General features: G+C 50.1%; 1 protein-coding gene and 1 long non-coding RNA gene across 3 annotated transcripts in view; both read left to right on the top strand.

Moving 5' to 3' along the window:
* Positions 1 to 16,100, top strand: part of pip5kl1 (phosphatidylinositol-4-phosphate 5-kinase-like 1) — a 65,348-nt gene extending 49,248 nt beyond the window's left edge. The window contains exons 7-10 of the mRNA XM_078227523.1: positions 7,732 to 7,787; positions 12,737 to 12,849; positions 13,645 to 13,807; positions 15,680 to 16,100. Coding sequence (XP_078083649.1) covers positions 7,732 to 7,787; positions 12,737 to 12,849; positions 13,645 to 13,807; positions 15,680 to 16,100 — 753 coding nt within the window. The remainder of the gene's footprint in view (positions 1 to 7,731; positions 7,788 to 12,736; positions 12,850 to 13,644; positions 13,808 to 15,679) is intronic.
* The window catches only part of LOC144502391 (uncharacterized), a 680,705-nt gene that overhangs the window by 318,796 nt on the left and 338,493 nt on the right, over positions 1 to 23,416 (top strand). The window lies entirely within an intron of this gene.

Genomic DNA, 23,416 nt, shown 5'->3' with positions numbered 1-23,416 from the left:
ACTCTCTCTCTCGCACTCACTCTCTCTCTCGCACTCACTCTCTCTCTCGCACTCACTCTCTCTCTCGCACTCACTCTCTCTCTCGCACTCACTCTCTCTCTCGCACTCACTCTCTCTCTCGCACTCACTCTCTCTCTCGCACTCACTCTCTCTCTCGCACTCACTCTCTCTCTCGCACTCACTCTCTCTCTCGCACTCACTCTCTCTCTCGCACTCACTCTCTCTCTCGCACTCACTCTCTCTCTCGCACTCACTCTCTCTCTCGCACTCACTCTCTCTCTCGCACTCACTCTCTCTCTCGCACTCACTCTCTCTCTCGCACTCACTCTCTCTCTCGCACTCACTCTCTCTCTCGCACTCACTCTCTCTCTCGCACTCACTCTCTCTCTCGCACTCACTCTCTCTCTCGCACTCACTCTCTCTCTCGCACTCACTCTCTCTCTCGCACTCACTCTCTCTCTCACTCTCTCTCACACTCTCACTCAAAGAACAAAGAAAATTACAGCACAGAAACAGGTCCTTCGGTCCTCCAGGCCTGCACCAACTATGCTGCCTGCCTGAACTAAAAACAAAACCCCTGCCCTTACTCAGTCCGTATCCCTCTATTCCCTCCCTATTCATGGACCCATCCAGATGCCTCTTAAATGTTGTTAATGTGCTGCTTCCACCACCTCCCCTGGCAGCGCGTCCCAGGCACCCCCACTCTCTGCGTGAAAAACCTCCCCCACACATCTCCCTTAAACTTTCCCCCCTCACCTTGAACCTGTGCCCCCGTGTAATTGACACTTCCACCCTGGGAAAAAGCCTCTGACTATCCACCCTGTCTGTGCCTCTCATAATTTTCTAAACCTCTATCAGGTCTCCCCTCAGCCTCCATCTTCCCAGTGGAAACAATCCTAGTTTATTCAACCTCTCCTCATAGCCAAACCCTTGGGAGCAGATGGTGAACCTTCTTTGCAATCTCTCCAAAGCTTCCACATCCTTCTGGTAGCGTGATGACCAGAACTGCGCGCAGCACCCCACTTCCAGGTACTCAGCTGTGCACTTTTAATATCATGACCATTAAAATCATCGAGTGCAAAAAGAGGCCATTCGGCCCATCGCGACTGCACCGACCACAATCCCACCCCAGGCCCTATTCCCGTCACCCCACGTATTTACTCTGCCAGCCCCCTGACACTAAGGGGCAATTTACCATGGCCAATCTACCTACCTAACCCCCACATCTTTGGACTGTGGGAGGAAACCGGAGCACCCGGAGGAAACCCACGCAGACACGGGGAGAACGAGCAGCCTCCACACAGACAGTGACCCAAGCCGGGAATCGAACCCGGGTCCCTGGGTTCGACCGTGCCGCCCTTTGTTAATGCAACACCAATTGTGATGATTGTCACTTTAAAAGCAGCCTTACTGAGTAAGGGTCACATGATCTGAACAATCAGTCAGCACCGAGTGGGAGGAGTTTTCCTAGTGAGTGTATTATGGGCTGGCTTGAAGCAGGCAGCTAATGAGGCATCCTTGTAAATAAAGTTTATTTGTTCAATGGCTTGGTGACATTGAACAAACCGAGCAGAATTTTACAAGATGGATTCTAAGTGTCCAGCTAGTCTGAAAATGGGAGAGTTCCAGATCCATTTTTTGGGGCGGGTTTCCCACCCAATCTTATGCACTCTGTCTCTGAAAAGGTGAACGAGTCAGTTTCTGTCCAGAGAGGCTGTGGGCGGGGCTTAACTGACCAGACAGCCTGTAGAGGGAGCTATTGCGCATGTGCAGACCTCTGATGCTGCACATGTGCAGTAGCAAGGGTCTGACAGACAGAGAGAGAGCTGTCAGGCCCCTGCTACTGCAGGCAGCCTCAACTAGCTCCCCACCACCCCCCCCCCCCTCCGCAATCGCAGGGGCCCGCGGCAGGAGATGCAGCTCCTGCCGCCCACCCGCCACCCAGACCAATCGCAGCCCCCCCATTCCCTCTCCCACCGATCGCATGCAGAGTGGCAGCAGATCCCCCTGTTCCCATCGGCCCGCCCCCTCTTTGGCCTGCCCCCCAATGGCCCCATCCCCATTGGCCTGCCCTCAATGGCCCCGTCCCCATTGGCCCACCTCCCTGGTGGGCATTGTCCAGGTTGCCAGGGTGGCACTGCCCAAGGGGCACCCCGCCACCTTGCTCTCGGCCTCCTGGGGGGCCTCAACGGCCTTCGGTTCCACTGATGAGGCCAACACCATTGTTTCCCATTCATGGTGAGCAGATGTTTTCCTCACCGGAGAGAACCTCTCCCGGTGAGGCCGTAAAGGCAGGAGAACCTGGATGGTTGAGTGCCGAGCTCACTAAACACATGGAAATCCACGTTTAAACAAATTAATCAGCCTCATTTCCGGTGAGAGGCTGACCGCGGCGGAAATCCACCTGTCGTGAAAACCGGCGCCATTCACTCTAGCCGCCTCGCACCCGATTTTATGACATTTTCCCGCTGCAAAACGGGCGTAAAGAGGTCGTAAAACTTCACCCACAGAGTCTGCACGGGTTTCCTCCGGGTGCTCCGGTTTCCTCCCACAGTCTGAAAGACGAGCTGGTTAGGGTGCATTGGCCGTGCTAAATTCTCCCTCAGTGTACCCGAACAGGCGCCGGAGTGTGGCGACTAGGGGATTTTCACAGTAACTTCATTGCAGTGTTAACGTAGGGCTACTTGTGATGCTGAGAAATAAACTTTAAACTTATCCCCATAATCCTTGATTCCCTACCGATTAACAATCTCAGCCTTGAACATACTTCATGACCCAGCCCCTACAGCCCTCTGCGGTAAAGATCTCCACAGATTCACTCCCCCCCTGAAAGAAGAAATTCTTCCTCATCTCTGTCTTCAATGGACGACCCCCTTACTCTGAGATGATGCTCTCTGGTCCCAGACTCACCCACAGGGGAAACAACCTCTCAGGATCTACCCTGTTAATATCCCTGAGAATCCTGTATGTCTCAATAAGGTCAAAGAACAAAGAAAATTACAGCACAGGAACAGGCCCTTCGGCCCTCCAAGCCTGCACCGACCATGCTGCCCGACTGAACTAAACCCCCTTCCGGGGACCGTATCCCTCCATTCCCATCCTATTCACGTATTTGTCCAGACGCCCGTTAAAAGTCACTATCGTATCTGCTTCCACTCCCTCCCCCGGCAACGAGTTCCAGGCACCCACCACCCTCTGTGTAAAAAAAAAAAACTTGCCTCGTACATCTCCTTTAAATCTTGCCCCTCGCACCTTAAACCTGTGCCCCCGAGTAATTGACTCTTCCACCCTGGGAAAAAGCTTCTGACTATCCACTCTGTCCATGCCCCTCACAATCTTGTAGACTTCTTTCAGGTCGCGGCTCATTCTTCTAAACTCCAATGAGTACAGACCCAACCTACTCGACCTACCCCTCATAAGAAAATCCCTCCATACCCAGGATCAACCTAGTGAACCTTCTCTGCACTGCCTCCAATAAGAAGTTTAACAACACCAGGTTAAAGTCCAACAGGTTTATTTGGTAGCAAAAGCCACACAAGCTTTCGGAGCTGCAAGCCCCTTCTTCAGGTGAGTGGGAATTCTGTTCACAAACAGAGCATATAAAGACACAAACTCAATTTACATGAATAATGGTTGGAATGCGAATACTTACAACTAATCAAGTCTTTAAGAAACAAAACAACATGAGTGGAGAGAGCATCAAGACAGGCTAAAAAGATGTGTATTGTCTCCAGACAAGACGGGCGGCACGGTAGCACAGTGGTTAGCACTGCTGCTTCACAGCTCCAGGGTCCCGGGTTCGATTCCCGGCTCGGGTCACTGTCTGTGTGGAGTTTGCACATTCTCCTCGTGTCTGCGTGGGTTTCCTCCGGGTGCTCCGGTTTCCTCCCACAGTCCAAAGATGTGCGGGTTAGGTTGATTGGCCAGGTTAAAAAAAATTGCCCCTTAGAGTCCTGGGATGCGTAGGTTAGAGGGATTAGCGGGTAAAATATGTGGGGGTAGGGCCTGGGTGGGATTGTGGTCGGTGCAGACTCGATGGGCTGAATGGCCTCCTCCTGCACTGTAGGGTTTCTATGAAGACAGCCAGTGAAACTCTGTGGGGGTTACAAATAGTGGGACATGAACCCAATATCCCGGTTGAGGCCGTCCTCGTGTGTGCGGAACTTGGCTATCAGTTTCTGCTCAGCTTGTGTTTAACCCAGTCCAACGCCGGCATCTCCACATCATGACTGCCTCCAATGCCCTGAGATAAGAGGACCAAAACTGTCCACAGTTGACGCACGAAGGTACCTAAAACAAAATAGAAATAAAGTAAAAAGAATTGACCTGATCAAAATGGACCAAAATTAAGATTTAAAGTCAAGCCACAACATTCAAATTGTGAGCCAATATCCTATCGCCTGTTGGCTAGACAGAGCTCCCGGAGTAAAACTCTGTTCAGAGTGGGTCCCCAGAATGATCAATGTTTAATTCTTCGCTGGGCACAAACTGTGAAACTAGCCATGAGGGAGAATGTCCTCAGTCGCTGCCAATGTGGGAGCTTCAGTAAATTTCTCCTATCTGTAACCTGGTGAAAGAGCGATATAGGCTTTGAGACTAACTCTCGTTTGGACACAGTCATTCCTGTACAAGCACTGTCCCCTGCTGGCCAGACCAGGAATGGCACATCTGGCCACCCTTTTATAGAAAGGATATTATTAAACTAGAAAGAGTGCAGAAAAGATTTACTAGGATGCTACCGGGACTTGATGGTTTGAGTTATAAGGAGAGGCTGGATAGACTGGGGCTTTTTTCCCTGGAGTGTAGAAGGCTGAGGGGTGATCTTACAGAGATCTATAAAATAATGAGGGGCATAGATCAGCTAGATAATCAATATTGTTTCCCAAAGGTAGGGAAGTCTAAAACTAGAGGGCATAGGTTTAAGGTGAGAGGGGAGAGATACAAAAGTGTCCAGAGAGGCAATTTTTTCTCAGAGGGTGGTGAGTGTCTGGAACGAGCTGCCAGAGGTAGTAGTAGAGGCGGGTACAATTTTGTCTTTTAAAAAGCGTTTAGACAGTTACATGGGTAGGATGGGTATAGAGGGATAGGGGCCAAATGTGGGCAATTGCGACTAGCTTAGGGGTTTAAAAAAAGGGTGGCATGGACAAGTTGGGCCGAAGGGCCTGTTTCCATACTGTAAACCTCTATGATTCTATGGCAGGCTGCAGGCTCAGTTGACTCGATTCCCATGTTATATAGAATCACTGGAGGCAGAATTTTCCCAGACTTGGGGCTGGATCCCAGAAGCATTCCAGCCACTGGGAAAGACAGGACGAGGATCGGCTTCCCACCGAATGGAGCCAGGACAATAAATTTAAATAATTAGGACCCTAATTGGGGTAATTCTATCGGCTTTCTGACAGGAGGCTGCCAGCTTTGGGGCATCTTCCCCGCAGAAGGATGGTGGTTCCATACCCCATTGATGGGGACGTAGGAAGGGAAAACCACCCTCATGGCACCCCCTGCCCCCCTCAATCCCTCACTCCCAGAGGAGTTTTCCCATGGGACCTGATGCCTCCCATCTCTCCTTTAATCATTCCATTATTTTTATTCCATTGGAGGGGTCCTTCCAAGTCGAGCGCACTCACGTTCAACTACCCTCCCCTGCAGCGCCTGCCTCTCCTGGTGCAACTGCTGAGGTTAATCACACAATCCCACAGTTCAGAAGAGGCCCTTCGGCCCATCAAGTCTGCACCGACACATCAGAAACACCTGAAGTCCCACCTAATCCCACCTGCCAGCACTTGTCCATAGCCCTGAATGTTATGATGTGCCAAGTGCTCATCCAGTTACTTTTTAGAGGATGTGAGGCATCCCACCTCCACCCCCCTCCCAGGCAGCGCATTCCAGACCGTCACCACCCTCTGGGTAAAAGAGGTTTTCCTCACATACCTCCTGCCCCTAACCTGGGGCGGGCACGGTGGCACAACTGCCTCACAGCGTCAGGGACCTGGGTTTGATTCCCGGCTTGGGCCGCTGTTTGTGTGGAGTCTGCACGTTCTCCCCGTGTCTGCGTGGGTTTCCTCCGGGTGCTCCGGTTTCCTCCCACAGTCCAAAGGTGTGTGGGTTAGGTGGATTTGCCAGGCTAAATTGACCCTAGTGTCAGGGGGATTAGCAGAGTAAATATGTGGAGTTATGGGAATAGGGCCTGGGTGGGATTGTTGTCAGTGCAGACTCGATGGGCCAAATGGCCTCCTTCTGCCCTGTAGGTATTGTACTGTATGAGTCCCCTTGTGACTTGAGGGGGACAGCTGCTCCCTATCTACGCTGATCACGTCCTATGATTGGGCCGGTGGTCTCGGGAACGATGCTTGTCCTCCAATTAGGAGGCTGCCTCTTGGAATAGCTCCCCCCAGTGGTCTGGCTTCTGACGAGAAGGAGTTTGGGGCCCCGTCTGGACCAGACACCAGGGTATTGGGATCCGGACGTTTCTGCGAAAATTCTGACCATTGTATCTCAATGAGGTCTTCACAACCAATGGGATACTTCCGAGAGTGGGGTGTGGGAAAGATGGCAGCCACTTGGAAATGTGCAGCATCTCAGCACCAGGTTGGGAGCAGGTCATAGAGGTTTACAGCATGGAAACAGGCCCTTCGGCCCAACTTGTCCATGCTGCCCTTTTTTTAAACCCTTGAGCTAATCCCAATTGCCCATGTAACTGTCTAAACGCTTTTTAAAAGACAAAATTGTACCCGCCTCTACTACTGCCTCTGGCAGCTTGTTCCAGACACTCACCACCCTCTGTGTGAAAAAAGTGCCCCTCTGGACCCTTTTGTATCCCTCCCCTCTCACCTTAAACCTATGCCCTCTAGTTTTAGACTCCCCTACCTTTGGGAAAAGATATTGACTATCTGGCTGATCTATGCCCCTCATTATTTTATAGACCTCTATAAGGTCACCCCTCAGCCTCCTACGCTCCAGAGAAAAAAGTCCCAGTCTATCCAACCTCTCCTTATAACTTAAACCATCAAGTCCCGGTAGCATCCTAGTAAATCTCTCCTGCACTCTTTCTAGTTTAATAATATCCTTTCTGTAATAGGGTGACCAGGTGGGTTCAGCACTGAAACTTTCCTTTATTCATTTATAGAAACACAGAAACATAGAAGATAGGAGCAGGAGGAGGCCATTCGGCCCTTCGAGCCTGTTCCGCCATTCATTACCATCATGGCTGATCATCCAACTCAATAGCCTAATCCTGCTTTCTCCCCATAACCTTTGATCCCATTCGCCCCAAGTGCTCTCTCCAGCCGCCTCTTGAATACATTCCATACACTATGGGACTTGGGCGTCTCTGGCAAGGCCAGCATTTATTGCCCATCCCTAATAACCCTTTAGAAGGTGCTGGTGAGCAGACTGCTTCGACACAAATAAATGTCTCACTTGGCCATTTCGGAGGACAGTTAAGAATCGACCACATTGCTGTGGCTCTGGAGTCACGTGTAGGCCAGACCAGGTAAGGACGGCAGATTTCCTTCCCTAATGGGATATTAGTGATGGAGTTTTTTTCTGATAACTGTCGCTTCAATGCTAATTTTTAATTCCAGACTTATTTTAAATAATTTAAATTCTGCAGCAGCTGTGGTGAGATTTGAACTCGGATCATTAGTCCGGCTCCCTGGATTACTGGTCCAATTACATAACCACGATACTACTGTTCCCAGGTTCCTGAGAAGAGTTTTTCTTTCTTGACAGAAATACTTCATTGTAATGCAGAGTGTCTTTTACCCCGACGAGAGAATTGTTGACAGGTATGTAATCATTTCAGGAATTGTTTTATCCAGTCGCGTATTGGATGGTCTTTCACCAGCTGTGTTTATCTGAAGGTCTTGCGCTGTAAACCCCTGACTGACAGCTTGAGTTTTACAACATGGAGAGAGACCAAAAGACATAGGAGCAGAATTAGGCCATTCGGCCCATTGAGTCTGCTCCGCCATTCAATCATGGCTGATATTTTTCTCATCCCCATTCTCCTGCCTTTTCCCCATAACCCCTGATCCCCTCATTAATCAAGAACCTATCTATCTCTGTCTCAATGACCTGGCCTCCACAGCCTTCTGCGGCAAAGAGTTCCACAGATTCACCACTCTCTGGCTGAAGAAATTCCTCCTCATCTCTGTTTTAAAGGATCGTCCCTTTAGCCTGAGGTTGAGCCCTCTGGTTCTAGTTTTTCCTACTAGTGGAAACATCCTCTCCATGTCCACTCTATCCAGGCCTCGCAGTATCCTGCAGAGGCCCTTCCTTAAGGCCCATTCTCCTTCGTGATGGCCACTGCATTTACCTCTGCTCCTTGACTCCCTTGAAGTTCTGGCATGTGATTGGTGTCTTCTACCGTGAAGACTGATACAAAGTACCCATTCAGTTCCTCCGCCATTTCTTTGCCCCCTATTATTACTTCTCCAGCCTCATTTTCCAGTGGTCCAATGACCTCTCTTACCTTTTATATATCTAAAAAAAAATCTTGCAACCTTCTTTTATTTTACTAGCTAGCTTACCCTCATATTTCATCTTCTCCACCCTTACTGTTTTGCTTCAAGTGCTCATCTATACGCTGCTTATGAGGGCTCCCACCTTTACCACCCTTTCAAGCAGTGAGTTCCAGATTCCCACCACCCTCCCTCAAATCCCTTCTAAATCTCCTGCCCCTGACTGTAAATCTCTGTCCCCTAGTTGCTGACCCCTCTACTAAGGAAGTAAGTTCCTTCCTATCCACTCTATCCAGGACCCTCATAATTAAGGATGGCCGCGCACGCAGCAATAGTGTTCATGCGCCTTTTGTCTAACCGGCCTGTAAATCCTTGTGCTGTTCTCCAAACCAGGGCGGCACAGTGGTTAGCACTGCTGCCTCACAGCGCCAGGGACCCGGGTTCGATTCCTAGCTTGGGTCACTGTCTGTGTGGAGCCTGCACGTTCTCCCCGTGTTTGCGTGGGTTTCCTCCGGGTGCTCCGGTTTCCTCCCACAGTCTGAAAGACGTGCTGGTTAGGGTGCATTGACCCGAACAGGCGCCGGAGTGTGGCGACTAGGGGAATTTCACAGTAACTTCATTGCAGTGTTAATGTAAGCCTTACTTGTGACCAATAAAAAAACTTTAACAGCGTGAAAATATGAAAGCAACTTCTAGATGCGGCACCTCCCAGGATACAAGTTGCACTGAGTGTCTCCTGGCAACGCAAGGTGGTCACCGACACCTGTCCATGTGTGCCAATTGCGATGACTGTCCCTTTAAGGGCAACACGGCAGAAGAGGGTCAGCTGGCCTGAGGCATGGGGAGTGGGGAATCACCCCAGGGGGTGGAGTCCTCTCTGAGGCAGTAGGCAGTCTGAAGAAAAGAGCCGGAATTTTCCAGCCGTTCGCGTCAGCGGGATTCTCCAGTCCCGCTGCGGTGAACGGGGATTTGGCTGAGTGCCAAATCCCCCCCGTCTTCGGTGGCAGCGGCGGAAGGGCGTGAACGGCCAGAGAATTCTGGCCATGCAGTGACTGGGGCTGCAAGGCAGCTGTCGGCCTCTGTACAGAGAATAGAAATCATAGAATCCCTACAGTGCAGAGGGAGGCCATTCGGCCCATCGAGTCTGCAGTGACCACAATCCCATCCAGCCCCCATCCCCGTAACCCCACATAATTACCCTAGCTAATCCCCCTGACATTATGGCCATGCTAAATTGGCCAATCAACCTAACCTGCACATCTTTGGACTGTGGGAGGAAACTGGAGCACCCGGAGGAAACCCACGCAGACACGGGGAGAACGTGCAGACTCCACACAGTGACCCCAAGCCAGGAATCGAACCCAGGTCCCTGGCGCTGTGAGGCAGCAGTGCTAACCACTGTGCCAACGTGCCACCTAATGTTCCCAATTAATAAATGTCCTTTATGTTCCTGAAGAAGTCTGTGAGCGTGCGTCATCACCCCGTGCGTGTACAGAAAACCAGTGTTGTCGCTGTGGGGATGGGTGGCTGGTTTAAACGCAGCTCAGTTACAGACACTGAGATGTGAACGCGTGCACTCCCGGGTTATTAATAAGAAAAGTACGTGTGAAAAGACTGTGTCAGAGAAAACACTGCATTGTATTTATGTTAAAAAAAAACACGCAGAGGCAGTCCTGAAAAATGTTTCCACTATTGCTGAGAGAGCTGCCAGATTTTGTCTATAATGAAACTGAAAATAAGTCATCGACGAGAGTTAAAGGAAATTAGCTGGGTGACAATGGCGATTGTCTTTTGTTGTAAGGTCCATTCATTCCTCAGATTAGGCGGAGACAGCACTGGCCCGTTGAGTAACCTTTATTGAATAAAAACTTAAAATTAACATTACAGAAAATGAAAAAAGGATTACGAGAGAGAGAGAGGAAGATGGATACCATCAAAACCAATCAGCTTTGACAAAGGGTCATCTGGACTCGAAATGCCAGCTCTTTTCTCTCCTTACAGATGTTGCCAGACCCGCTGAGATTTTCCAGCATTTTCTCTTTTGGTTTCAGATTCCAGCATCCGCAGTAATTTGCTTTTATTCAGATACCATCAAAACTAGTCCTGATACAGACTCCATCCAAACCTACACTGCCCACACATATAGCTGCATAGAGCATTATAACTTTGCGGTTATCTGTGTTATGAAATCCCAAGATACAAGCAGTGTCTCTAACTTTCACAAACAGTTTGCAGCTGTGATCATGATGGCTTTGCTCATGAAAAACTTTGTTTTGCTTATAAAAAAAACAATGCTTGCGTTGTTCTTTCAAATAATTCAGTCAATTTCTAAGCTTGTCCCAGCATTCCCAGCTGAGTTTTAAAATGTGGCTAAGTTAGCTTTAAAGCTTAGCATAGTTAGTTACAGAGGCAGAAATATCTTCAAATTGGGACGGCACGGTGACAGTGGTTAGCACTGCTGCCTCACAGCGTCAGGAACCCGGGTTCGATTCCCAGCTTGGGTCACTGTCTGTGCGGAGTTCTCCCCTTGTCTGCATGGGTTTCCTCCGGGTGCTCCAGTTTCCTCCCAAAGATGTGCGGGTTAGATCGATCGCCCATGCTAAATTGACCCTAGTGTCAGGGGGATTAGCAGGGCAAATATGTGGGCTTACGGGAATAGGGCCTGGGTGGGATTGTGGACGATGCAGACTCGATGGGCCGAATGACCTCCTTCTGCACTGTAGGGATTGTATGATTCTATTCTATGAAGTCTTTGCATAAAGCAAACCACACGAAAGATCCCACAAGAGTAAAATTAAATAGTCCTTTCTGGTTCCAAAGCCCCATCTCCTGGATTGTTAATTTAACCTGGTTTTTGATATCGGCTCTCACTGGGTTTGCTGCGAGTTGGAATGGAGGGGCTGAGTTTCGCGGGGGGGGGGGGGAGTGGATAGAGTTTCTGATCTCCGTCGCTCGCAGTGACACCACAGGGTGAATGAAGTGGGATGGCATGGTGCCAGCAGCAAGCACAGCCCCAACAATAGGATCCCATCCACTTCTTGTGAATGGCCTTAGCTAGCTGTGGTGCTGCCACTAAATCTCCTCTACTCCCTACACTGCCCCCACCCCGCACAGCCCCTCCCCCCCGCTATCCCATCATTCCTTGTTACAAAGGATGGGTTGATCTTCTCTCTGAGAACTAACACTCAATCACTCAGAGAGAAGTACCTCCCTTCACAATCTGTTCAAGTGTGTGTGAGAAGGGGGATTATCTGCCCTTCAATAGCCTTTAGTGGTGAAATCAAAATAACTCCCTTAGACTCTCTCTGAAAAATCAACAATTTATTTATCTAACTAACAGTGAACAGGTTAACTAAACTATTAACAAACCAAATAAAACACTATTCTCATGGAATGCTGTTCGGATAAATACATTTCCCACTTGTTAACAAAGATATAGAATTTTTAGTCACTCTCAAAATGCAATCAGGTTTGTCGTCTTCCGGAATGTTCTGTCTTCTTTGCTGATTTTCTTCTGTCTTCTGTTCTTCTGTTGGTACCTTTACGATTGAGATGAAGCTTTCTTTTAAGACATAAATGTGGCTGTTACACCGTTAGAGAGCAGTTACTGTCTCTCTCTCTCTCTCTCTCTCGGAGCTGTGATCTATGGCAGGTGGTCTTCTGGCCGTTTGGAGCTGGGAGCTGTGGCCTTTATGCCCCCAATGACATATCAAAAACCCCCACAATAGGATTGGTTTACAGGTTATCAAAACAACAAATTCAAATCTACCCGTGATTTGTTTAAATCACGGGTAGATAGATTTCTGATCGATAAGGGAATTAGGGGTTATGGGGAGCAGGCGGGTAAGTGGAACTGATTCGCTTCAGATCAGCCATGATCTTGTTGAATGGCGGGGCAGGCTCGAAGGGCCAGATGGCCTACTCCTGCTCCTATTTCTTATGTTCTTATGTTCTTAAATCTGATAGGCTGCTGCTATTCACATTCCTGTTTCAAATTGATTGGGCAAACTTCAAAAAACACATTCTGTTGTCATGGCAGCATTACTGCTTAGGCTGGCAATATAATATTTCACTTTGTGTACTCCATGTACTTGCTTCGCTTATAACTCGATAGGCATGGAAAAAAAACTTTTTTTTTAAACAGACCTGGCAATTTTACAACTCTTAGCTTTTTTAAAAAATAATTTTATACACACTAACATCACAACACCTCTCCCCCAGTCCCCGCCTGTGTGACAGGAATCTGTGCTCAGTAACCTTACTCTTTTCCCCAGGTATGACATCAAGGGTTGCCAGGTGAGTCGATGGACAGATCCCGCCCCTGAGGGGAGCAACGTCATTGTGGTGCTAAAAGACTTGAACTTCGAGGGGAACTCAATTTGCCTGGGTAAGGAGAATTCTTCACCCCCTTCCAATCACAAATCTTAAAAATCTGCCCACAGCTATATTCACTCTCCTCCAGCAGACGGGATTTAACTGAGGAAGATCAGATTGGCACATTATTCTGTGAATTTACAATCATATAAAGGTTGCCACTGACCAGAAAGTGAATGGGACCGGCCTCCTGACTCCCCAAAGCTTGTCCACCAAGGCACAAGTCAGGAGTGTGATGGAACACTCCCCACTTGCCTGGATGGGTTCAGCTCCAACAACACTCAAGAAGCTCAACACCATCCAGGACAAAGCAGCCCCGTTTGATTGGCCCCCCATCCACCATCTTCGAAATTCAACCACGGACACACAATGGCAGCCGTGTGTGCCATCTCCAAGATGCACTGCGGGAACTCACCAAAGTTCCTTTGACAGCACCTTCCAAACCCACGACCGCCCCCACCTAGAAGCACAAGGGCAGCAGATCCTGGGAACACCACCACCTGGAGATTCCCCTCCAAGTCACTCACCATCCTGACTTAGAAATATATCGGTTGTTCCTTCACTGCCGCTGGGTCAAAATCCTGCAACTCCCTCCCTAACAGCACTGTGGGTGTACCTACACCTCAGGGGCTGCAGCGGGTTCACCACCACCTTCTCAAGGGCTAATTAGGGATGGGCAATAAATATTGGGTCTAACCAGCGATGCCCACATCCTGTGAATGAATAAACACATCCCGTTGTACCCAGCCTGTGAATCTGTCTTGTGTTTTTTATGATGTTTCTGGATTCCCGAAACTTTCTGTTCCAGATCAGCAAAGGTCCTGGTTCGTTCGACAGGTGGGAGTTGACACGGAGTATCTGAAAGGACTGAATGTTCTGGACTACAGCCTCCTGCTGGCCCATCAGCCCCTGCACCTTGATGAGCGTCGGCAGAGCTGGTCTTTTGCCAATGTCATTCTCCGCACCAAGAAGTACGTAAACGCAGCGGCAGCGATCCCCGGGGGAGCCGGGGATGGCGGGGGGGGGAGGGGGGTGCAGCGGGGTGGGGAGGGGAGGAGGAGGAGGAGGGGGGGTGGGGGGGGCGCAGCGGGGTGGGGAGGAGGAGGAGGGGCACGGGGGGGTGCCGAGTTGGAGGGGCATGGGGGGAGTCGGAGGGGCACGAAGGGGTGAGGGTGCAGAGTCGGAGGGGTGCAGGGGGTGGCGGAGAGTCAGAAGGGTGTGGGGAATTGGGGGCGGAGTTGGAGAGGCGCAGGGGGATGGGAGAGGGAGGAGTTGGAGGGGCGCGGAGGGAGTTGAAGGGGCACGGGGGGGGGAGTTGGAGGGGCATGGGGAGGGAGGAAGTCGGGCACGGGAATGGGGGGGCAGAGTTGGAGAGACGCTGGGGGCAGAGTTGGAGAGACGCAAGAGGGCGGAGTTGGAGGGGCACAGGGGGGCAGAATTGGAGAGGCATGGGGGGGGGGGGGGGGGGGGGAGTCAGGGGGCATGGGGGTGGGGGGTGGTCTGCTTCCCCTCTGGGGCCAATCCAGCATTCGAATGGGCCTAAAGTCTCAACTAGCAAGATCCAGGACTGGATGGGCTGAATGGCCTCCTGTTGTGCTGAGTGATTCTAGGACAATGCTGGGCAATGTGTTCCTGTTCGGGTACACAGACATCACATGTTTGTCTGCAGTTTTGAGGGTTCAACTCCCACTCCAGAGACTGGAGCAGAAAATCCGACCTGGTGCTCCAGTACTGAGCGAGAGCTGCACTGTCCAGCAGGCCTGTCTTCCAGATCAGCTATTAAACCGGGACCCCCACCCCCAAACCCCACCCCCAACCCCACCCCCACCCCCAACCCCACCCCCACCCCCAACCCTCTTGGGTGGATACCAAAGATGTGTGGGTTAGGTTGATTGGCCATGCTAAATTGCCTCTTGGTGTCAGGGGGATTAAGAGGGTGAATACGTAGGGTTACGGGGGTAGGACCTGGGTGGGATTGTGGTTGGTGCAGACTCGATGGGCTAAATGGCCTCCTTCTGCACTATAGGGATTCTATGATCCAATGGCGCTATTTTGCTGGGCGGCACGGTGGTTAGTACTACTGCCTCACAGCGCCAGGGACCCGAGTTTGATTCCGGCCTCGGGTCACTGTGTGGAGTCTGCACATTCTCCCCGTGTCTGTGTGGGTTTCCTCCGGATGCTCCGGTTTCCTCCCACAGTCTGAAAGACCTGCTGGTTGGGGTGCATTGGCCATGCTAAATTCTCCCTCAGTGTACCCGAACAGGCGCCGGAGTGTGGCGACGAGGGGATTTTCACAGTAACTTCATTGCAGTGTTAATGTAAGCCTTACTTATGACACTAATAAATAAATAGCTCTCCCTCATAACCTGAGGCCAATATTTATCCCTGACCCGGCATCATTGAAAACAGGTTATCTGACCATTATAAAGTTTTTTAAAAGTTTATTTATGAGTGTCACAAGTAAAGCTCACATTAACACTGCAATGAAGTTACTGTGAAAATCCCCGAGTCGCCACAATCCAGCGCCTGTTCGGGTACACTGAGGGAGAATTTAGCACGGCCAATGCACCCAACCAGCACGTCTTTCAGACTGTGGGAGGAAACTGGAGCACCCGGAGGAAACCCACGCAGACACGGGGAGAACGCGCAAACTCCACACAGACAGTGACCCCAAGCCGGGAATCGAACCTGGGGCCACTGTGCCTCCGTGCGCATAAGTTGGTCACATTTCCTTGCATTGCAACAAAAGCTATACAAAGGTACCTGATTGGCTGTAAGGTCCTAAGGTGGTAAAAGGTTCTATATGAATGCACGAACCCTCTCTGTGTCTGTGTGTCTGTCAGGTCGATCAGTGGAGGCAGTCCCAGTGCCTCGGTGGGGACGCCAGTCCCGGGGTTGGTGGAGGAAGATTCGGCAGTTCTGGTGGCAGAGACGGTGAGCGGCACGGACGAGTGCCATGTCAAGGAGATCCCCGGCGCCACCCTGTCCTCGAAGAGCAGCGGCGGCTCGGAGCTGGAGCTGGCGGACACGACCGTCCAGAACCGCCGACTGCTGCCCAACTTCCGGAACTCTCTGCATGTCATCGACGGCGCCCAGTCCCGCTACTTTGTGGGCATCATCGACATCTTCACCGTCTACGGCTTCCGCAAGAAACTGGAACATCTGTGGAAGTCCATCCGGTACCGGGGGCAATCCTTCTCCACTGTCGACCCCGACCAATATGCCAAGCGACTGTGCCAGTGGGTGGAAGAACACACGGTGTAGGGGGTGCCAGACCGGGGGAGGTGGGAAGTGAGGAGTAACGGGCACAAGCGCTTGGCCTATTAGAGAAATGGAGAGTAGAGGAAGGCCACCCAGCCGCTTAGCCGAGGGGAATCGATGACTTGATTGGAAGTCCTGGTGTTGGGGGTGGGGTTGTTTGAGGGGTCTGCGTTGTGGGGAAGGGGGGGGGGGGGGACCTAATTAAAGAAGTGGAACCGAGTCAATTGGCTGAGCCGAGGCTTGGGTGGGAAGGGCCGTCATTGCCAACCAATGGCCAGAGCCGCTGTGTAAATCTGACACTAACTATCGGGGAAGTTGGCTCCAACCCTGCGCTGACCCTGATATTAACACCCAGAGAGAAACCCCATCCCCGGTGACCACCTGGACTCGCTGCCCGGCCTCTGCATGATCCTATTGGCTGCCTTTAATCACTAGGGAACGACCCAAGCATTGGCTGACCCTAGGCATAGTAAACACTCCTAATCACTGCTCCGTAACATGTATAGGGAATGATTTTCTAATGCTGTACACGCTAAATCAGGAACCCAGGGACCAGCAGAGACAAACTCGTCAGCTCTCTCGACACGAGCCAAGTCCCGGACACTCACAGCATCTTGACTGAATGTGGCATGTTGGCCAGTGAGGGGTTAAGTGTGCTACCACCCCTCCAGTGCCTCCTTATCATCACTGAGGGTGAAAGATTTGCGTCCAGAGGGAGATTCTCTGATGGAACTATTTACCCAAGTTATTAACTCAAAACAAACCCAATCGCAGACTCCCGGCCGGGGGTGGGGTGTGAGGAGAGTTAATAAAGTGATGGGATAAGATTTTGGATCAGGCTGGATCTAATGGTTGGTTTTAAGTCCAAAGATGTACGGGTTGGGTGGATTGGCCTTGGCTAAATTGCCCCTTAGTGTCAGGGGGACTAGTGTAAATGTTTGAGGTTGTGGCCCTCGAGCCTGTGTGGGATTGTAGTCAGTGCAGACTCCATGGGCCGAATGGCCTCCTTCCGCACTGTAGGGATTCTATGATTCTACCACAATTCACGTCTTGTATTTGGAAGTGGGATGTTTGAGGGGGGCGGGTTTTCGGGGTCCTCGTTCGCGACTGTCTCACGGTGACCAGCCCAGACGGGACCCCCGCAGGAGCTGACCTGTGACTCCCCTCCTCTCCCCAAGTTGAACACTTCAGCTGCAGCAAAGAGCACCAGGAGAGCGGTGAGGAGAATTCCTTCCTGATCCGGAACTCGCTGCCCAAACGGGCGGCGGGATTCAATTCAAAACTGTATAAATAATGCACACGTTTACAGGGCCAATGGGGAAAGAGAAGGAGAGTGGGGGACTAATTGGCAAGCTGGTTCAAGGAGCCAGCACCGGCACAATGGCCCGAGTGGCCTCCTCCTGTGCTGTGTGATTCTAAAGGAGCGGGATTTTCCAGCCGCGCTTGCCCCAAAACTGGAAAATCCCTGCCGGACTCTACAAGCCTTTGTATGGTCCAACTGCCACCCCCACCTCCCCTCCGCTGACCTTCCCCCCCCCCCCCCCTGCCAAACTGGTCACCTCTGGAAATCACATTACAGAATGGAACGGCAGCAATCAGCTGACGGGGAGACCGGCTGGAGTGGGGAGTGTTCGGACGGTCAGTGTAAGGTCCAGAGTTGACCGCAAACGTGGGAGTTCCACCAGCATCTGGGTGGCTGGATTGACGTTCAGTCAGGATGCCAACCCACCGCCAACATGGCGAATGGCAGGAGGTCTCGCTGAACCTGGTTAGGCCACAACTAGAGTATTGTGTTGGGTTCTGGTCACCGCACTTTAGGCGGGATGTGAGGGTGCGGGAGGGGGATTTACCGGAATGGCTCCAGGGATAAGAGGGGGTTTTAGCTGCAAGATTACGTTTTAGAAGCTGGGGTTGTTTTCCCTGAGGCGAAGGAGATTGAGGGGAGATCTGATAGAGACGTGTAGGGCGAGGACATGTTGGAAATGGCCCAGCAAGCCACTCCGTTCAAAGGATTGGCAATGAATGCTTGGCCCAGACAGCAACACCCACGTCCCACGAATGAATATGAATAAAAAAAAGATTAGGTAGGCAAAGATCAGCTGTTCCCATTGGCTGATGGCACAAGGATTAGGGTGTGAGGGGAATGGGGACACAGGTTTAAGGCTTCAGGTAAGAGATGCAGGGGGAATGAGAGGAGAAACTGCAGCGAGGGTTGGAACTCGCTGTCTTTGAGGGCGGTGGAAGCAGAGATAATGAATGATTTCAAAAGGAAATTGGATGGACACTTGAGGGAAACAAACTTACAGGGTCACGGGGATAGAACAGGGGGAATGGGGCGGACTGGAGTGCTCTACAGAGAGCCAGCATCGATGGTTCCAATGGACTCCTCCTAATGACTTCATGAGGAGACTCTTGATGATGTACCATGTGACTTGTATTGCACGGAGTCATATGACTTGTACTAAACCCCTCCCCCCCCCCCCCCATTGAATCATGTGACTATACTGCACCCCAGCAGACCCTCTGACATCCCGTGCTCCAATTGGACCAGTTAATTTATCAGCAACTCCTATAGAAGCGCATGATTATGATACACCCTCTTTGAACCTCGCCCTACGTTTGAATGAAGGTGTATTACTGTGATAATGCACAATGATGGGGGAGGCATGTGTTTAGCTCAGTAACATTCTGAACTCTGGACCTGAGTGCGCTCTGGGGTCCGGATCTGGAGGGTTTAATACATCTGTAAAATACTGAAACTCAGGCATCATGTATAATGGAATCTCACTGTGCAAATAACCCCATTTAATAAATTGTACAGTATTTAAAAATGTAAATGCAAAATCTAGTTTAATTAAATGGTTTTTCCATTCCTTCCCTTTTCATCGTTTTAACACATTCTGCATGCAATCAATCTGATCTGGAAAAAATACTTCCATTTGTATAGCGCCCTTCACCACTTCAGACCATAAGACATAGGAGCAGAATTAGGCCACTCGACCCATCGAGTCTTCTCCGCCATTCAATCATGGCTGATATTTTTCTCATCCCCATTCTCCCGCCTTTTCCCCATAACCCCTGACTCCCTTATTGATCAAGAACCTATCTATTTCTGTCTTAAAGACACTCAATGACCCGGCCTCCACAGCCCTCTGTGGCAAAGAGTTCCACAGATTCACCACTCTCTCTGGCTGAAGAAATCCCTCCTCATCTCTGTTTTAAAGGATCGTCCCTTTAGCCTGAGGTTGTGCCCTCTGGTTCTAGTTTTTCCAACGAGTGGAAACATTCTCTCCACCTCCACTCTATCCAGGCCTCGCAGTATCTTATAAGTTTCAATAAGATCCCCCCTCATCCTTCTAAATTCCAACAAGTACAGACCCAGAGTCCTCAACCGTTCCTCATATGACAAGCTCTTCATTCCAGGGATCATTCTTGTGAGCCTCCTCTGGACCCTTTCCAAGGCCAGCACATCCTTCCTTAGATATGGGGTCCAAACCTGCTCACAATACTCCAAATGGGGTCTGACCAGAGCCTTATACAGCCTCAGAGGTACATCCCTGTACATCCCTATGATTCTGTGAATATGACTCTCGTTTGGAACTTCTTCAGAACCTGGATTCTCTGAGAGATCAAAAATCTATCTATTCCGGTCTTAAAACTATTCAATGCTGCAACATCCACAACTCTCTGGGGAAGAGCCCTGTTATTAACACACTCAGTTCTCCTGGGTTTATTGTGTTGGTATCAACATAATAGAGGCACAGGTTTTAAATCCTGGAGGATTACCTAACATCAGCAGGCTAATTCTGAGAGATATTTATTGGTCAACATGCAGGAAGAGGAGGCTGCTCAGCCCCTCTAGACTATCCCACCATTCAATGAGATCATGGCTGATGTATATCTCAAGTAAAGTTTATTTATTAGTCACAAGTAGGCTTACATTAACACTGCAATGAAGTTACTGTGAAGAGCCCCTAGTTGCCACACTCCAACACCTGTTCGGGCACATTGAGGGAGAATTACACATGGCCAATGCACCTCACCAGCACGTCTTTCAGACTGTGGGCCTGACTACAGGGATCTAGGATCGATTCCCGGCCTCAGGTCACTGTCTGTGTGGAGTTTGCACGTTCTCCCCATGTCTGCGTGGGTTTCCTCCGGGTGCTCAGATTTCCTCCCACGGTCCAAAGATGTGCTGGTAGGTGGATTGACCATGGTAAATTGATCCTAGTGTTGGGGATTAGCAGGGAAAATATGTAGGGTTACGGGAAACGGGCCTGGGGGGATTGTAGTCGGTGCAGACTCGATGGGCCGAATATCCTCCTTCTGCACTGTAGGGATTCTATAAGACCATAAGACATAGGAGCAGAATTAGGCCACTCGGCCCATCGAGTCTGCTCTGCCATTCAATCATGGCTGATATTTTTCTCATCCCCATTCTCCTGCCTTTCCCCCATAACCCCTGATCCCCTTATTAATCAAGAACCTATCTATCTCTGTCTTAAAGACACTCAATGACCCGGCCTCCAGAACCTTCTGCGGCAAAGAGTTCCACAGATTCACCACTCTCTGGCTGAAGAAATTCCTCCTCATCTCTGTTTTAAAGGATCGTCCCTTTAACCTGAGGTTGTGCCTCTGGTTCTAGTTTTTCCTACTAGTGGAAACATCCTCTTCACGTCCACTCTATCCTCGCAGTATCCTGTAAGTTTCAATAAGATCCCCCCTCATCCTTCTAAACTCCAACGAGTACAGACCCAGAGTCCTCAGCCGTTCCTCGTACGACAAGCTCTTCATTCCAGGGATCATTCACGATGTCGCAAAGCACTTTACAACCAAGTAAGTGCTCTTGGAATGCAGTCACTGTTGTAACGTAGGAAACTATGGCAGCCAATATGTGCACAGCAAGATCCCACAAACAGGAGCGTGACAATGAGCGGATCGTCTGTTTTTTGCGATGTTGATTGAAGGATGAATAATGTCTCACAGCGCCAGAGAGCCAGGTTCGATTCCCGGCCTCAGCGTCACTGTCTGTGTGGAGTTTACACATTCCCCCTGTGTCTGCGCGGGTTTCCTCCGGGTGCTCCGGTTTCCTCCCACTGTCCGAAAGACGTACTGGTTAGGTTGCATTGGCCGTGCTAAATTCTCCCTCAGTGTACCCGAACAGGCACCGGAGTGTGGCGACTCGGGGATTTTCATAATAACTTCATTGCAGTGTTAATGTAAGCTTTACTTGTGACTAATAAATAAACTTTAAGAAAGCTTTAACTTTAAAACTTCAGTACACTGAGAATCTTCTTCGAAACAGTGACATTGAGATCTTTTATACCCACCTGACAGATCAACTTGTGTCTTCCACATGATGCATGGGTGACACAAACTAGGAAACACTTTTTTTATACACTCGCTGGACATGGGCGTCACTGGCTGGGCCAGCATTTATTGCCCATCCCTAATCGTCCTTGAAACTGAGTGTCTCACTCAGCCATTTCATAGGGAAGTTGAGATTCAACCACATTGCTGTGGCTCTGGAGTCACATGTAGGCCAGACTGGGTAAGGACGGCAGATTTCCTTCCCCAGAGGACATTAGTGAACCAGATGGGTTTTTCTGACAATGGTTTCATGGTCATCAGTAGATTCTTAATTCTAGATTTTTTTTTTTAATCGAACTCAAATTCCACCACCTGTCGTGGTCGGATTCGAACCCGGGACCCCAGAACATTAGCTGCATTTCTGAATTAATAGTCGAGTGATAATACCACTAGGCCATCATCTCACCTTAACGTCAGATTGAAGATTCTTGCGCACTTCATGTTCTTTGCTAGCGGGACCCGTGGAATAGCGCACAGAAATATTTTTATCAGGTGAACTATTTCTGATAGTCCCCACGAAATGTCAAATGGGTGCCCTGGTGTCCTCCATCTATCAGCTGCTGAAACCCTCATTGCTGTAGTTATTTTGTTCGGCACTGGGATGTGAGAATTGTAGGTTAAGCTGGTACGTATTGCCCATCCCTAATTGCCCCTTGAACTGAGTGGTTTACTCGGCCATTTCAGAGGCTATTAGAAGTCTCTGGATCTGGAGTCACGTGTAGGCCAAACCTGGTAAGGGCGGCAGATGTCCTTCCCTAAAGGACAGTAGTGAACCAGATTGGTGTTTACAACGTAATGGTTTCCTGGTCAATATTAGACTTTTAATTCCAGATTTTTCCTTTCGATTCAATTCGAATTTCGCCATCTGCCATGATGGGATTCGAACCCGGGTCCCCAAAGCATTATCCTGGGTCTCTGGTTTACAAGTCCAGTGATAATACAACTGTGCCACCACCTCCCCCTTGCCTCAAGACATAATTATGCCTACAAGCAATCTCCCATCATTAACCCTCTGTAACTTCAGCTTTCCAAAGCTCTGCCCCCTGTGTTCTAACCTGGGCCTACCCACCCAGGCCCTATCCCTGTAACCCCACACATTTACCCTAGCTAGTCCCCCTGACACCAAGGGGCAATTTAGCATAGCCAATCAACCTATCCCGCACATCTTTGGACTGTGGGAGGAAACCGGAGCACCTAGAGGAAACCCATGCAGACACGGGGAGAACGTGCAAACTCCACACACACAATGACCCAAGGCCAGAATCGAACGCGGGTCCCTGGTGCTGTGAGGCAGCAGTGCTAACCACTGTGCCGCCGTGCCACTTGCAATTTGCAACAATTTATTTTAGTTTTGCTCTACCAACCAGTGGAAACATTCTCTGGAAGTTTTTTTTAAATACACTCGTGGTACATGAGCATCGCCGGCTGGGCCAGCATTTATTGCCCATCCCTAGTTGCCCTTGGAGGGCAGTTAAGAGTCAACCACATTGCTGTGGGTCTGGAGTCACATGTAGGCCAGACCAGGTAAGGACGGCAGATTTCCTTCCCTAAAGGACATTAGTGAACCAGATGGGTTTTTCCGACAATGGTTTTGTGGTCAGCAGTAGATTCTTAATTCCAGATATTTTTTATTGAAATCAGATTCCACCATCTGCCGTGGCGGGATTCAAACCCGGGTCCCCAGAACATTAGCTGAGTTTCTGGATTAATGGTCTAGCGATAATACCACTAGGCCATCACCTCCTCGCATATCAAGACCTTACTTCATTTTTAAAGATCTCAATGAGGTCTCCCTCAGTCGCCTTTCATCGAGAGACAGGAGATCCAGCCTCTGAATCTCCTCTTGAGAGGTCAACCTTGTGTCCCAGCCTCACCACTGTCAATTATTGAATTAGCTGCCCTGGAGCCAATATTTTCCTTCTAAAATATGGTGACCAGACTGTAAACAA

Source organism: Mustelus asterias, chromosome 13 (assembly GCF_964213995.1).
Source record: "Mustelus asterias chromosome 13, sMusAst1.hap1.1, whole genome shotgun sequence".
Classification (NCBI taxonomy): domain Eukaryota; kingdom Metazoa; phylum Chordata; class Chondrichthyes; order Carcharhiniformes; family Triakidae; genus Mustelus; species Mustelus asterias.
This window is presented reverse-complemented; position numbering and strand designations above follow the sequence as displayed.